The sequence below is a fragment of the Rhineura floridana genome, chromosome 13 (assembly GCF_030035675.1).
Source record: "Rhineura floridana isolate rRhiFlo1 chromosome 13, rRhiFlo1.hap2, whole genome shotgun sequence".
Lineage (NCBI taxonomy): Eukaryota > Metazoa > Chordata > Lepidosauria > Squamata > Rhineuridae > Rhineura > Rhineura floridana.
The window spans coordinates 21,910,811-21,926,599 of record NC_084492.1 but is presented as its reverse complement, the minus strand read 5'-3'; the positions used below and the strand labels follow the sequence as shown (position 1 = coordinate 21,926,599).

General features: G+C 43.7%; 1 protein-coding gene across 3 annotated transcripts in view; it reads left to right on the top strand.

Annotated features, from left to right (window-relative positions):
• The first annotated feature begins 215 nt into the window (after nt 1-215).
• LOC133368960 (C-signal-like) overlaps nt 216-15,789 on the top strand; it is a 34,064-nt gene continuing 18,490 nt past the window's right edge. For 2 of the 3 annotated variants that reach the window (XM_061593676.1, XM_061593677.1), the window contains exons 1-3: nt 230-466; nt 6,203-6,254; nt 8,990-9,177. In XM_061593676.1, the coding sequence (XP_061449660.1) occupies nt 320-466; nt 6,203-6,254; nt 8,990-9,177 (387 nt within the window). In that variant the 5' untranslated portion in view covers nt 230-319. Of the gene's footprint in view, nt 467-6,202; nt 6,255-8,989; nt 9,178-15,789 lie in introns of all 3 variants that reach the window. The other variant, XM_061593678.1, reaches the window with a different exon arrangement.

The window sequence follows — 15,789 nt, the reverse complement described above, 5'->3', positions numbered from 1 at the left end:
GGCATATGAGAAGATGTTTCACCCTTACATCGCACGCTGCCTCTACAAAGTAACCCCCCCCCCGCTTCTACATACTGCGATCAAAAAATGCTGGAACCCACACCGCACTTTTCTATGTGGACTCATCACCTGAAAGGCAAAAGGAGAAAAATGGGCGGCTGAAGAGCAGGACGTTGGCTCCAGTGCCTGCGGGCGGCCACAAGGGGGCGGTGTGTGTCGAGAAGAGAAGGCGTGGGGAGTGTTGCGAAGGTCAGAGGCAGTCTTGGGTCTGCTCGGACGCCAGAGGAGAAGGAGGTGGACTCGGTTGCAGGAGCTGCTCATGGCGGGACTGGGAGCGCGCAGCGTCTTGGTGACCGGAGCCAACCGCGGGATCGGCCTGGAGCTGGTTCGCCAGCTACTGGGCAGCTCCGACCCGCCGCAGTGGCTCTTCGCCTGCTGCCGGGATCCGGACGGGGAGCGCGGGCAGGTGAGAGTCTCAGCCCCATCGCCGGCAGCGCACCGGGCTTACTCGGGGGCTGCTCCCGTGGGACTGGATCAGGGTTCAGCCAGAATGCTCGGGGTTATTGCAGCCCGTTCCAGGGCAGGGCTTCTCGGAAGCAAGTCCTACTCCTGGCAGTAAGCCTTACTCCCAGGGAAGCGTGCAAGCGGCATTGTAGGTTTACTTGGGGGAAAGTCCCACGGAATTCAGCGGGGTTGATTTCCGAGGAAACGGGCAGAGGAAGAGTCTATTCGGGAAACAGCACCTGGGGAAAGAGGAGTTCAAAAAGAGGGGCATGAAAAAATTCCTCTGTTTGTTGTGATCTTGAGCAGAGAGCTAGAGCCTGGGCTATGAGATAGCAACTGTGTTGATTAATGGAAGGGCCTGAACAGGTTACAATCAATCTCGTCCGCCCTGGCATGAGAATTTGGTTGAATCGAAGTATGTATTTATGACAACAAGGAGAATGGCCACGATCCAGCCAAGGTGGAGCACTTGGAGACTGCAGTCCTATATTCACTTACCAATGAGTAAGTCCCGTTTACCTTAACATGACTTCCTTTTGAGTAAATATAGGATTGTGTTGTTGATAAGCAATGGTTTCTATAAAATACATCATGGTTCATAAGAAACCAAATATACATTTGAGACAAAAAAAGGATGCATGGCTTCATTAAAGGCAAATCTATAAAGTTATAAATGTATGATGAAAAGAGCTGGGTATTAGGGTTGCCAGGTTCAGGGCCTGAGACTGATCCTGTATCTTTAGGAGAAGAGAAAGTCAGCCAAGTGCAGGTGTTCTTGCAACACTGTAATGGGGAAAACCACAAGGTGGAATTTACCCTTCCCCCTGCACAACTTTTAAAGTCTTCTGTATCTTTCAGAGTTGTGCAGGGGGAAGGGAGAATTCCACCTTGTGGTTTTCCCCATTACAGTGTTGCAAGAACACCTGCACTTGGCTGACTTTCTCTTCTCCTAAAGATACAGGATCAGTCTCAGGCCCTGAACCTGGCAACCCTACTGGATATCCTTAAAACAGTCTGATTATGTCAATGTTCCTTTGAAGTTGTCTTCACCTTTCAGGTGCTGATGCGAAAGAGACCTTGTTCATGATCAATATTTTGTTTTGTATTTATATTAGGAACATAGGAAGTTTCCACATACAGGTATTGGTCAGTCTAGTTGAAAATTGTGTCAGGGGGTTAAACTGAGTTGAAACAGGAGGAGGAAATGTGAGCCTAGTCTATGGACAGATCAAACCAATAATGAGGGGATAACCTCAGTTCCAGAGATAATGCTGAGTAGATGAAACAGCCTTTGAGAATAGCTAAGGACATTTGCCAAAATTGCAGGTGAACAGAAGGATATTTTATGTGGAAAAACACTGCAAAAGAAATATAGGTTTCATATTCATGATTGAACAAAAAAAATGTACCATGGGTGGATCCAGTTTTATTTCTTTTAATTTTTTCCTGCCTTTTCTGCAAAAACTTGGTGGCTTATAGGTTAATACAGTTGGCTTGTGAGCCAAGAAACATGATATAACAGGAACTGAAAAGGAAAATGATGAAATTCAGGTGCCAGTTCTTGCAAAATGAATAGTGCAATCTTCAATATGTCTGTTCAGAAGAAAGACCCATTGTGTTCAGTGGGGCTTATTCCCAGGTATGCAGTTACAGAGACACAGGTGAAGTTACATAATAAGAACATAAGAACATAAGAAGAGCCTGCTGGATCAGGCCAGTGGCCCATCTAGTCCAGCATCCTGTTCTCACAGTGGCCAACCAGGTGCCTGGGGGAAGCCCGCAAGCAGGACCTGAGTGCAAGAACACTCTCCCCTCCTGAGGCTTCCGGCAACTGGTTTTCAGAAGCATGCTGCCTCTGACTAGGGTGGCAGAGCACAGCCATCATGGCTAGTAGCCATTGATAGCCCTGTCCTCCATGAATTTGTCTAATCTTCTTTTAAAGCCATCCAAGCTGGTGGCCATTACTGCATCTTGTGGGAGCAAATTCCATAGTTTAACTATGCGCTGAGTAAAGAAGTACTTCCTTTTGTCTGTCCTGAATCTTCCAACATTCAGCTTCTTTGAGTGTCCACGAGTTCTAGTATTATGAGAGAGGGAGAAGAACTTTTCTCTATCCACTTTCTCAATGCCATGCATAATTTTATACACTTCTATCATGTCTCCTCTGACCCGCCTTTTCTCTAAACTAAAAAGCCCCAAATGCTGCAACCTTTCCTCGTAAGGGAGTCGCTCCATCCCCTTGATCATTCTGGTTGCCCTCTTCTGAACCTTTTCCAACTCTATAATATCCTTTTTGAGATGAGGCGACCAGAACTGTACACAGTATTCCAAATGCGGCCGCACCATAGATTTATACAACGGCATTATGATATCGGCTGTTTTATTTTCAATACCTTTCCTAATTATCGCTAGCATGGAATTTGCCTTTTTCACAGCTGCTGCACACTGGGTCGACATTTTCATCGTGCTGTCCACTACAACCCCGAGGTCTCTCTCCTGGTCGGTCACCGCCAGTTCAGACCCCATGAGCGTATATGTGAAATTAAGATTTTTTGCTCCAATATGCATAATTTTACACTTGTTTATATTGAATTGCATTTGCCATTTTTCCACCCATTCACTCAGTTTGGAGAGGTCTTTTTGGAGCTCTTCGCAATCCCTTTTTGTTTTAACAAGCCTGAACAATTTAGTGTCATCAGCAAACTTGGCCACTTCACTGCTCACTCCTAATTCTAGGTCATTAATGAACAAGTTGAAATAACTGACTGAGTCAGTCCTGGGAAAAGAGGCGCCAAAGAGCAATTGTTTCCAGCCCCTCCCCTATCGTTGTGCCACCTTTCCCTTTGAGGCGGCCAAGCAGAATGATATTGGTAAGGTAAATCTCAGCCCACTGTGAAATTGTGCTTGGCAATAATTAATTCTATATATGTACTAGGCAAAGCCAAAGGACTTTATCAAATGAGTTGTCTTCTGCAGCCAGCTTTGCCCTATCTGGGCAGTTTATCTGAAAATGTCAACACAATTTATTTGAACTTCTGTGCCAAGTTAAAAAAGACTGAGATTATTCTTGTAGGCCAGGGAGGTTCCTAAACTGTGGTCTGCAAACTCCATGCAGGTCATCCGTGGTGTGTCTCCATTAAATATCCATATTGATTTTAATTGTACTTTATTACAACTTTTATTTATTATCTTGCATTTTACTGTATTACAGGGGAATGCAAATTGTAATATAAGGAATAAACGAAGCAATAAAAATACACTGAAAGGTCATACAGCACCTAGCACAGTGCATTACAATTGCAACAGCGGGCAGAAAAATCATTAAGTGGGCCACCAAGACCTTCAGCCATTTTTAAGTTGATCCATGGAGAAAATTAGTTTGGGAAACACTGCTGTAAGCAAAGTTTCCGGAGTCTGAGCCTTGCCCCCCCTCCACAAAAAATATCCCCCCTCAAATTTCAGACCAATTTCAGTCTAGTAACTAGAAACATACTAAAAATGCTATATTTTGATTTGGTGATTAACTAGCATCAGCTCTCAGTAAAAACAATAGATGCACATGCGGGAGAGTCAAGGACAGGAGAACATTCTCTAATGGATTTAAGCTCCAGATTTTCTCCTTTTGGAAGGCAGACAGAGGAAACTTTGGATGGAACAAAGAAAGGGTGCATATGAGTGTGCTGTATATTTCCTCAGAAATAAACTGTGTTCATTGGACCTTATTCCTTAGTAAGTGTGTTTAGAGTTACAGCCTCAGTAGATGTTATTCCAAGGGCTTTGGCCCAGAGAGGAGGAGGAAGCAACAGATATTATCCACAAAAATCACCCAAGAAATTTTTCTGATTATATGTTAAACTCATATACATGAGCTTCCTGAAAACTGATGCCTGGTGTGTTTAATCAGGCTTCAGATGTCTAAAGGTGAAATAATGCCTCTATCTAATAGCAAGAATATAAGCAAAACTTGCTGGATCAGGCCAATGGCCCATCTATTCCAGCATCCTGTTCTCACAGTGGCCAACAAGATACCTATAGGAAGCCAAAAGCCCCCCCCCCGACTTGTGATTCCCAGCAACTGGCATTCAGAGACATCCTGCCTCCAACAGTGGAGGGAGAACATAGCCACTGTTGCTATTAGCCATTGATAGTGAACTTTGATGATGAACATTGACAGGACTGGAGCCAAAATGGGACCACTGAAAGATGAGAGGGAATGAAGAGAATGATCAGGGAAACCCTGAGTTTGCAAAATACAATATTGTTTTATTTAAAAAATACCCCCCCCCAATATTTCCAAGCCATTCTGGGAACTGATTTTGGTTGCAGAGAGGAATAAAAATATTTCAAATAAGGGGACAGCCCCTGGGGGAAAAAATCCTAGAAGAGCTTTGATGTTCAGCAACAGAGGAAATCCAGTCACAGGTAAGTCAGGTTGCACTGAAGCCAGAAGATCTTTGGTATTCCAGCAACTGACAGGCTCAGAGTAAGGGCCGATATAACCTGGCTTCCTAGCCCCACTCAGCCCCACCCCTGGCTGTTTTGGGAGCTCTTCCTCTCAAGGAAGCATAAGGGTCTCGAAAACTAGGGGGTGGCTTGATCTCACCTTCTCAGTCCACTGGGGGCTCTTCTGCTGGCAATTTGACTGGAATCCACCCTGGAAGCCCTCAAGAGGAGGTGGCCCTTGGAATCTCAGGGTCTTCGGGGCTGCAAAGGGGCATCCTGCCTGCTCCCTACAAGTCTTTGGTCAGCAGGAGGTCCAGTTTGTCACCCAAAGAGTCGGCATCTGGCTCCAGGGCATGGCTGAGAATATGGGGATTTGGGAAGGGACTTTTCAGTGCTGGAGCATAAGGGGAATATGGCTGGTTTCAGCTGAGTAGTTTCACTGGGTACTGCCGAGCTCGTGATGTTATCCTGGCTGGGCTGGGAAGCACCCTTGACTTCTTGGAACCCTTCATTCTGTAAGCAAAATCAAGAGGGAGGTGAGATGGGAGAGCACGTAGGGAGAGGAATCCCCAATCGGGAGGCATAAGGATTTTATCTGAACACCCAATGGTTTTATATGTCAAAAGGGACAAGGATTAAGGAAGGAGAGCAAAGGTTAACCATGTGCAGCGGTCATGGGATGGGAGAGAAAGCATACTTACTAAATTTTTAGTCACACTGTTATTCTTGGTGAAGTTGCAGGACAGGGCCAACGTCTCAATGCAAGAGTGGGGAATCTGTGGCCCTCCAGATGTTGCTAGAATCCATCCTTGCCTTATTCCAAATCATCGGGGTCCTCCCAAAAGCCAATCGACAGTGACGGTTGGGTCATCTCCCCCCGCTCCTTCCTTTCTGGGTTTCTCTGGAGGAGGAGGGAGCCTCCCCTCAGACAGACAGCTCCTAAAGCCAATCTCCCAAGCCTGACAGATCATTTGGTTCCAGTTCTAAAAGAATCAGTAGGGATGAGAACAGCCTAAATGTGTTTTGATTCTCACAGATCCCACTGAGTAAGCTACGCACGTAAGCATCTCCCACTGAAATGAATAGGGCTTCTAAGTGTTTAGCAGTGGCTGGATCACGCCCAGTGTTGTTGTCCTTAAAAACCGCCTGAAGAAATAGTTCTGTGAAAGCTGGCATGATCCAGCACCAACTTGGGAGGTATAATTTTACTTCTTGTATTAATTCTTCTGCTCGTCCATATCTCTTATCTTTTCAGCAACTGAGGAAACTGGCTTCCAGCCACCCAAACCTGACGATAGTGAAGTTGGGTATGTCTTCTTTCTCTGGCTCACTCTTCTTATGCTTTGAAAAACCAACCTATAGACTTGGGACTCTTTCTCTTTTGCTTCTTTCCAGCAAAGAAAGCCCTTCCATGCCATTCCATCTTCTCCCCAGAGGGAAGGTAAAACAGACTTCTGGTTTGGTATATATATATATATTTGGTTTATATATATATATAAACGTAATTGTGATTAACCAAACTGGATAAAACAGTGCAAAGAGACTGGGGCAGCCACCACTGTGCTTTATTGACTCCACTGGCTCCCAATTTGTTTCCAGGCCCAATTCAAAGTGCTGCTTTTAAACTTTAAAGCTCTAAACGGCCTTGAACTAATGTACCTGAGAGCAGTGGTGTAGTGGCAAATTCAGAAGAGCAGAGTCTCTTCATGTTAGTTGGTGCCAAACACACACTTTTTTTGCTGCTGGGTTGAGAATGAGATCCTTCCCTCTCCCACAACAACACTTTTGAAAACCAACTTGTTCTGGAGAGCTACTGGGAGGGACTGAAGGCTGAGCCTGAAACTGATTTTATTTCCCCCGCTTTTTTAGTTTTACCTCTTTAGTCCCCTTTTAATATCACTCCCCTGGATTCCTTAACTGTATTTTTTGTATTTTTATCTATTTAAATGTTTTTTGTGTTTTTATTGTGTATGATTTTATTGTGAGCCACCCTGAATGCTGTATTTTAGGGTAGAAGAGCAGGAAAGAAATTTTATTATTATTATTAGCCTCCTGTCGGTCGTGGGCAAGATTTATGCTAGCCTCCTAAATGTAAGACTGCAAACCTGGATAGAGGAGGAGGATAGAGGAGGAGGACATTCTGAGCCGGGAGCAGATAGGTTTCCGAAAGAGCAGATCTGCCATCAATCACTGCCTAGTATTACGGCACCTGGTGGAGAAGTATATGTGTATCTCCAAAAAGGGCCTTTTTGTCACTTTTATGGACCTTAAGATTGCTTTTGACTCTGTCCCTAGGGAACTATTATGGGCCAAGTTATGACAGACTTTGATAGATAAGCACCTCCTGTTTTTGATTAGTCGTGTCTACCAGTGCACTTCACTTCGTGTACGCTGTGGTGTGAATGGTAATCTAACCAATGCCATCTTTGCTAACATAGGGGTGCGCCAAGGCTGTGTCCTGGCCCCTACCCTCTTTAACCTCTTCCTCAATGATCTGAGCAGTTATTGCCTTGCTGATAATTTCCATTCTCCTAAATTGGCCGAAACGAGATGCTCCCTTCTGCTTTACGCGGATGATGCGGTGTTATTATCCTTTTCGAAGGTTGGCCTTAAACGCCTCTTACGTGCTTTTATGGCCTACTGTGACAAAAACTTTCTCACCATCAATTTTATAAAATCAAGAGTCATGGTTTTTACACGTAGGTTCTCGAAACAATCATGGACTATAAATGGGCAAAAGATTGAGCAGGTTAGGCAATTCAGATACCTTGGGATTATTTCCTGCTCTTCACTCTCTTGGTCCGCTCATGTCCGAGCTGCAGTTTTATCTACCTCCAAGGCCACCACCCGATTCTTTTATACTAGAGGTGGCCAGTATATCCCGGCTGCTCTCCAAATCTTCAAAGTAAAAATTCTCCCCCAACTTTTATATGGAATTCCTATCTGGGTTACGAGCTTTAGCGCCAAAGTTGAGGTGGTGTTTTCGTGCTTTTTGCGAGCTATATTGGGGTTGCCACGCTGCGCCTCTGCGGCTGGACTTCGCCTTGAAGTGGGCTTTACATCAATTGAGTGTTCAGCCTGGCTCCAGGCTTTTAGATTTTGGGCCAAAGTGGCCTACGCTGGACCTTCCTTAGGGTACTTAAACTTGTTATAACCTCTTGGTCCAAGATCTTTAATGAAAAGATAAAGTGTCTTGGCCTTTCACTGGAGCTATTGTCAACCTGGGTCCTTGAGGTAATGAATCATATTGTTGGTCAACGTATTAAGGACATAGACCTTCAATTCTCAATGGCCGGAGCACATACATCTTGCTCACCCATCCATTTTGGCTTGAGCTTTTTGTTTCCAAAATATGCAGCTTATTTTAAAACTTTGACTTTTTCGCACTATCGATCCCTGTTTACCTGAGCCAGATTTAATTGTCTTCCCTTTGCGGTATTAGAGGGCCGTTTTCAAGGAACCCCCCTGGAAAGGCATCTATGCTTCTGTAAATTGGGGGAGGTTGAAACAATTAGACACGTCCTACTTTCCTGTGAATTATACAGGGATGCTTGATCTAGACTTATTTTTCCAATCACCAAAGCCTTTCCCGGTAGATCTATTGAGTGGCTCGTGCAATATGTTCTGTCTGACAAGGATAAAGACACTACTGAATTAGTTGCGAAGTTTCTCTATGTAGCTTAGACTTTACGGAAAAGGCCAATCTGTACTGCCCTGGCCTCTTGCTAAATCATTATTGTTAATACTGTATTTGGTTTTAATCTTGTTTGTTTAACTGACTGCTTAATCACTTGTATTGTGGATCTATGACCGCACAATAAAATTTGATCTGATTTGATTATTATTATTATCATCATCATCAATCATCATCATCATCACACTTTATTTTTCACACATCAATTTCCCTAACATTCACAAACCACATATGGCTACATAATAAAAACATGTATAATTTTCACAGTTAGAAACATATTTGCCAAACATGGTTATCTTTCAGAATCTCAACACCAAAGATATTAAAATCTTCCCTTTGCTGCCATAGACACTTGTGACCCCTCCAGCATCAAAGCTGCTGTAGCCAGAGCCACCGAGCAGTTGAACGGAGCCAGACTGAATCTTCTAATAAACAATGCTGGGATTGTAAGGCAACACACTTTGGAATCTGAAACGTCAGAGAGCATGTCTGAGGTGTACAAGACTAATGTGATTGGGCCCATGATGGTGACTCAGGTAAGGCCATCCATTGATCTTTTTTTCTTCACTGAAATTATACAGCCACAAGAGTAGCTGTATACTATAGCCAGCATGGATTTTTTGTATTCCACAATGTTAAATTGAAAATACCCCCCATGCCATTCTGCTGCTTTCAATAAGCTCATTTCAAAACAAAACCTTACAAAACCCGTAGTCCTGAACTCAGAAATGCTTGCTTTACAACCCACTAAAATTTCACGGTGAGACACAAAACAGTCAGGGCTCATCCAGATGACTGCAAAATGTGTGACATGCCCGCTATGTGTGTTCATTATTTTTCGGTTGTCCAAATGACGTCTCGTGCTGTTACGCATTTTCGCGGGTTAAATCCGCTCCTTGCAATACCGGCAAAAATGTGATTTGCTGTTTAAAATCGGGAATCATCCGCTGTGCCTTCAGGAGTTAGGATGCAATACTGCGGACTTTACAGCTGATGGGTGGTTCTTGGGCATTTCCCCTTGCCCCTTCTCCTCATTCCAGCCAATCACGTATCTGCACTTTTGCGCATGTGCGAGAATAAGCCAGGGAAAATTGAACCAATCATCACAATGGTGGGGTGTTGGGGGGGGGTCTGCAACTACTGCACAGATGCATTTTATTTTTTGCCAGCCTGCAAACTGGGCGGCCGCTCTGGGTGAGATCTGCAATGCACAGCAAGCGAGAAAGGGGGGGTGGTTGGTTTCAGCCTGCCTCCAGAAAGCTTTGTCAATTTCATTCTCATGGGAAGGAAAGGGAGAAGGAGGGGGGTGTGACACATTTCTTGCTTTTTTGGAGAAATAAGTGCAATTGCCAGCCTGTGTATCTCCTTAAATATCAATACAGGCAGAAAAGCATACATTCGTTTAAGTGTAATATCACAAATACAAACAAGGCAGGCATGAAACCGACCAGCAGCCTTTACAGCCATATTGTGCTTCGTTACAAAGGGGGAGAGGAGCATACATAATTTTTTTGCTGACCAATTGGTTGATAGGGGGAGGTTTTAGAGGCGGAGCTTGGAAAAAGCAAAAAGAATGTAGAGGTCTTACCACTGCGTGTGTGGGTGCAAAAAAGTGTTTTTTTTAATTGGGAAAGAGCGAACTAAAAGGCAAAGTGAGGACTATCAGATGACAAACCGAATATGGAAACTGTGGATTATCCCGCTCCGTTTGGATAAGCCCTCAGAGAGAATCAAGAGTTCAAAGTGTCAAAAGAGAGAGAAAAAACCAGACCCCTGTTGGACTGTTTTCTGTCAGTGTTCTCATAATTTATTGAAATTAATTAAAAATCAGCCTTGTTCACAGAGTACCTGTAATCCTCTTACTGACCTTGCCCCATACTCAGACCTTCATATTCTGCAGTTTAAACGTTAAAAAAATGCCTGGCCAATTTTTAATTAGTTTAAGAAGTTTAGCTTTGGAGTCAATCATAAGCCCAGGCATGCTCAGTAAGAACCAGCTATCTGTATTCTAAAAGCCAGACTCACAGCTGCTTGGCTTGGCTAATCAGGAGGCAACACCCACACCAGATCTTTATTTCACTTTGTCATGGCTTCTCCAAAGAATCCTGGGAAGTGTAGTTTGTGGAGGGTGCTGAGGGGAGACTCCTATTCTCCTGACAGAGCTCCAGTGGCCACAGTGGTTTAACAGTCAGCTGCTCTAACTGAAGCTCTGTGAGGGTAACAGAGCATCTCCTAGCAACTCTCAACATCCTTCTTTCCCCCTTTTAGTTATTTTACTTTATTTTCTTATGTAATGTTTAAGATCCTCCATGGTGCAGAGTGGTAAGCAGCGGTAACGCAGCTGAAGCTCTGCCCACGGCCGGAGTTCGATTCCAATGGAAGGAGGAAGTCGAATCTCCGGTAAAGGGTCGAGGTCCACTCAGCCTTCCATCCATCCGTGGTCGGTAAAATGAGTACCCGGCATATGCTGGGGGGTAAAGAAAGGCCAGGGAAGGAACTGGCAATCCCACTCCATATATACGGTCTGCCTAGTAAACGTCACAAGATGTCACCCTAAGAGTTGGAAACGACTCGCACTATAAGTGCGGGGACACCTTTACCTTTTAATGTTGTTTTCTTTACATATATAAAATATAAAAAACTCAATAAAACATTTAAAAAATACATTAATTAAAAAAAGGTATTAAAACATTTAAAAACTGAGAATGGATTTATTAGTAGTATCACCCCTCATACACACACACACACACTTAATATTCCCCTTTTGGTTGCTTTTTATGTTCACAAACTCTCTGAATTAATGATGTTCACTAAGGACATGGCTTTTTACAGATCTCTCACACACGTATTAAATTAATGGTGCTTATCATGATACTCTTGCATGTCTATTTTTAGTACTGTACTACCTAGTTCCTGGAGGCACACAGGGTGGACAAGAATCGGGCAGAAGGAGGGACTTCTGCTGGGACGTACATTATTGTCTCTTTCCCCAGTCCTTCCTCTCTCTCTCTCTCTCTCACACACACACACAGGCACATAGGGTTTTTTTTCTCTCCCACACAATCTGTTTGAGCTTCAGGCATGCGGAGAAGGAAATGTTGTCTCTTGATCATCAACATTTCCTTCTCCCCTCCCGTCTCCACAGTGAGATGAGGGAGAAACATCCCTGAAGAAAGCAGACAGTTTCTCTCCCCCCCGCCCCATGTGAAGGGGTGAAAACGTCTTCTGATTTTCAGGAAAGATCAGGAGATGACGTTTTTTCTTCCTCCTCCTCCCATCTCCATGCTGAGAGGAGGAGGAGGAGGAAATGCTGGGCTCATCTGCATGGGAGCATTTCTTCAAAGGAAATACACTTCTTTTACCTTCGCTTTTCATTTACATCGTCCGCAGTCCTTGCTCCATTTTAGTTGCCAGTTGCTTTTTCCCATTCACACAAGCAGGCATTCCTCTGGGGAGGATTAGCCGTGCTTTTTCTTGTGGCCCTGCCCTCTAATTATAGATCTCCACTCCATCCGATTGCTAGGTGACCAAGCATGCTCAGTCAGAATTAAAAGGTGATGTGAGTAGCACCAAACACACAATAAAGCACCGTGTAGATGAGCCCACTGTCTCTTGATCGTCACTAAAGATCCTCTTCTCTCAAGCAATCTGCAGTTTAAGCTCCAATAATCAGTGTATACTTGCTCTCTTGCTTTTCATCCTTTTTCACATTTAAATCTCTCTCCCAACACTCCTGAGTTCATTTAGGACTTTAATCATCAAGTTTAATGAACTCAGTTGTTAATGCCTTTGTTGTGAGTCAGCTGCCCTTATAGAATATTGATCAGTGAGATTTCCCCTCAGATGAGTTATACATTTCCTCTCAGAGTTCCCCATGTGTGTTCTAAGAAGAAGCCCCAGGTTTTAAAGAGGCCACTTAGTCCAATTTTTTTCCTTTCTCCAGTTTAAAAATACAAGGTTTTTTTTATTCACTTCTGGGAAGCCAGCCAAGCTCCCAGGCATGAAATATAAACAGATAAGGCTGACAGCCCATATATGGCTTTTCCTGCTTTAGTGCCTGTTGTGGTTTTTCCTGTTCCCAACTGCAGCCTGTGGGCTCATCTACATGGTGATTTATTGTGTGTTTGGTGCTACTCACATCTCCTTTTAATTCGCATGGCTCACATGACATTACCAGCAAACAGAAGCTATCACACAGTTGTCCCCTTCTAAATCCATACTAACCCAATCCACTGATAATATGAAAAGGGAAGAAAAAATGTCTTCACTCCATATCTCTAGTGCTTGCAGACGCTTTGCTCCAATGCTTTTAGGTGGGTGTGTCAATCATTCCCCTCTCCACGCCCATTATCTTCTCCTCCCTTCTTTCATTTTGTTTCCTCTAGGCTGACAAGCAACTTCCAGCTACACTCCTCCATTCTGCTGGCCTTTTTATGTTGCTGCAAAGGATGACTTATTTTTCTTTTCCCCCTAACTTGTGTGCAAAAGCATAACACTGCTCAAAGATTTGTTTTCAGCTGTATCGTACCAGTGAAAATACAAATAATGTCACTTCCTGGTTGTTGTTTTTTAAATGAAATCTACTACAGCTGACTCTGCTGTTGCGGCTGCCGCTTTCGGGAGGAGAAGGTAAGATAAGACGCTGTACAAACTTTCACTCTCCGTCAGCCAAAAGACAACAGCTTTAAAGCTTTTAAGCTTTGCAAAAGTAATTGGTATGGTAGGAGATAAAAGCAGCAAAAACGCGACTGTCGACAGTTGAATAGTTTTTAGAACTAGAAGTAGAAAATACTGCGGAGCTGTTGAAACGCCATCTGCCTACTATTACTCCAGTTAAGTCAGGCAAAGCCCCAGGACCAGATGGTATTCCCCCAGAGCTGCTGAAAGCTAACATCAGTTGGTGGGCCCCATTGTTGGCCTCCCTCTTCACCTTAATAAATAAATCTGGTATAATTCCTGCAGCCTGGCTGAAAGCTTTCATTGTTCCAATCTATAAGAAAGGCCCCAGAGATGATCCAAGCAACTATCGACCTATCAGCTTGCTATCTATAATAGGGAAGGTATACGCTAGCTTTTTAGGTCTTAAACTGAAAACGTGGATCAATGTTAATAACATCCTGGGGGAAGAGCAGATAGGTTTTAAAGTTGGCTGTTCTACCCTTGATCACTGTTTGGTACTGGCTCATTTAGTGCATAAATACTCTAACCCAAGAGGAGGTAAACTCTTTGCAGCCTTTATAGATCTATAATCTGCATTTGATTCTATCTCTCGTGACTGTCTGTGGAGCAAATTAGAACAGTACTCTATTGAGAAAAGGCTACTGTTCCTGATCAGCGCATTGTATTACAACACATCAGCTCAGGTACGCTGTAGCAACTGAGGTCACTTTTTATCTCCTCACGTGGTGTCAGACAAGGGTGTGTCCTTGCTCCCACTTTATTCAATCTACATTTGGCTGACCTTCCATCTGTGTTGGAGATGATACAATCTCATCCACCCAAGATCGGGCATACGAAGGTATCTATTCTGCTCTATGCGGATGATGCGGTTTTAATTTCTCAAACTCGGCTGGACCTCAAGAGACTACTGAGTGGCTTTGTGGAGTATTGTAAAAAAGATCTTCTCACAATTAATTACTCTAAATCCAAAGTACTGGTATTCTCTAAGAGAAAGGTCAGGTATTCTTGGTCTATGGGAAATGATAGAATTGAACAGGCTGATTCCTATAAATACCTGGGTATTTGGTTCCACAAAGCAGCAAGCTGGAGAACCCAGGAAAAAATTGTTAGGGCTAAAGCTGAGAAAAATATGGGTGCATTGACCCGCTTTTTTCTTACAAAGGGTGGTGTTGGGCGAGATCTCAATGGCTATCTCGCTGTGCCACCTTCCCCAGGTAGGACACGAGCTGCAATTGGACCCAGAATCAAGTGAGGAAGAAAAACATGATCCAAACACAATAGAACTTTGGTCAAAGGTTCTAACTTCCCCAAAGAAGCTCTCAGTCCAACTGAGAGTACAACCTTTATTCAGGAAACAGCAACAATTTATAGATCAACATGGCATGCCAAGCAGTAAACATTGCAAAAGACAGAGTCATCAAACGAGGATGTAAACAGACGTAATATAGGGAACATACATGTTGAAAAGAAACAGGAGGTGAAGTCTCATCCTTTCTGTCTTCCTGTTCTTGTTAGATCTTACCCTAATGTTATCACCCCTTCTGTGATCAGTACAGTGGAAGAGCATGTTTAGTTATTTCCCAGGGTCAAATACCCATTTGAAATGTGTATCTGAAAGTCACACATTCCATTCTCTGCCTTTGCTCCAGAGGGAGGAAGGCCACTTCAATGAATTCTAATTGCCAGTACGTTTACGAAAGAATTTCCACAACACTGGGAAGTTTTTTCTCTCTTGGAGAGAAACACTTTTGTTAGAACAGAAGTCAGAAAGGGAAAGCTTTTTAGATCCAGTAAAATAGCTTCTAAGGCACTAATATTTTTCATGCCAACAGTGGGAAATTTCTGCCAGTGGCCGTCCGTGTTTTTAAAACTAAAATAGTTCCTCTGATTCTTTTCGGGGCAGCAATTTGGTTTCCATATTCTAAGGGTTCACCTGAAGGAATTCAGTCCTTTTTCCTCAGGTCCATCTTTGGTGTCCCAAGATGTGTCTCTGGAGCCACCCTCAATTTGGAGGCTGGCCTCAACTCCCTAAAATGCTTAGCCTGGACTTACGTTATTCATTTCTGGCTTTGCTGCTGTCTGGTACTTACTCACATTTCCTTCACATCCCAGGCAATGAGAGATTCCGCAGGGTCAGCTTGGTCAAAGACAGTGATGAAAAAAGTTACCTCAGTAGGCCTCTCTCCTTCTGATCTGCTCTCTATGGATTTTGCAAGTGCCAAAAGGATTGTCAAACAGAGGCTAGTGGATATCGATAATCAAGAGCTTTACGCAACCGCACAGGGTCCTTGCTCTCCCCAGTCACTGGGTCTATCAGGTTTCCTTCGAAAAGATGGGATGCCCTACCTAAGCTGGTTATTTATTCCCAAGTATAGGAGGGCTTTCTCTTTGGCTCGATTTAATGCTCTACCATCTACACTTTTGGAAGGCAGATATAAAAAAAACTCCAAGAAACAACAGGTGCTGCC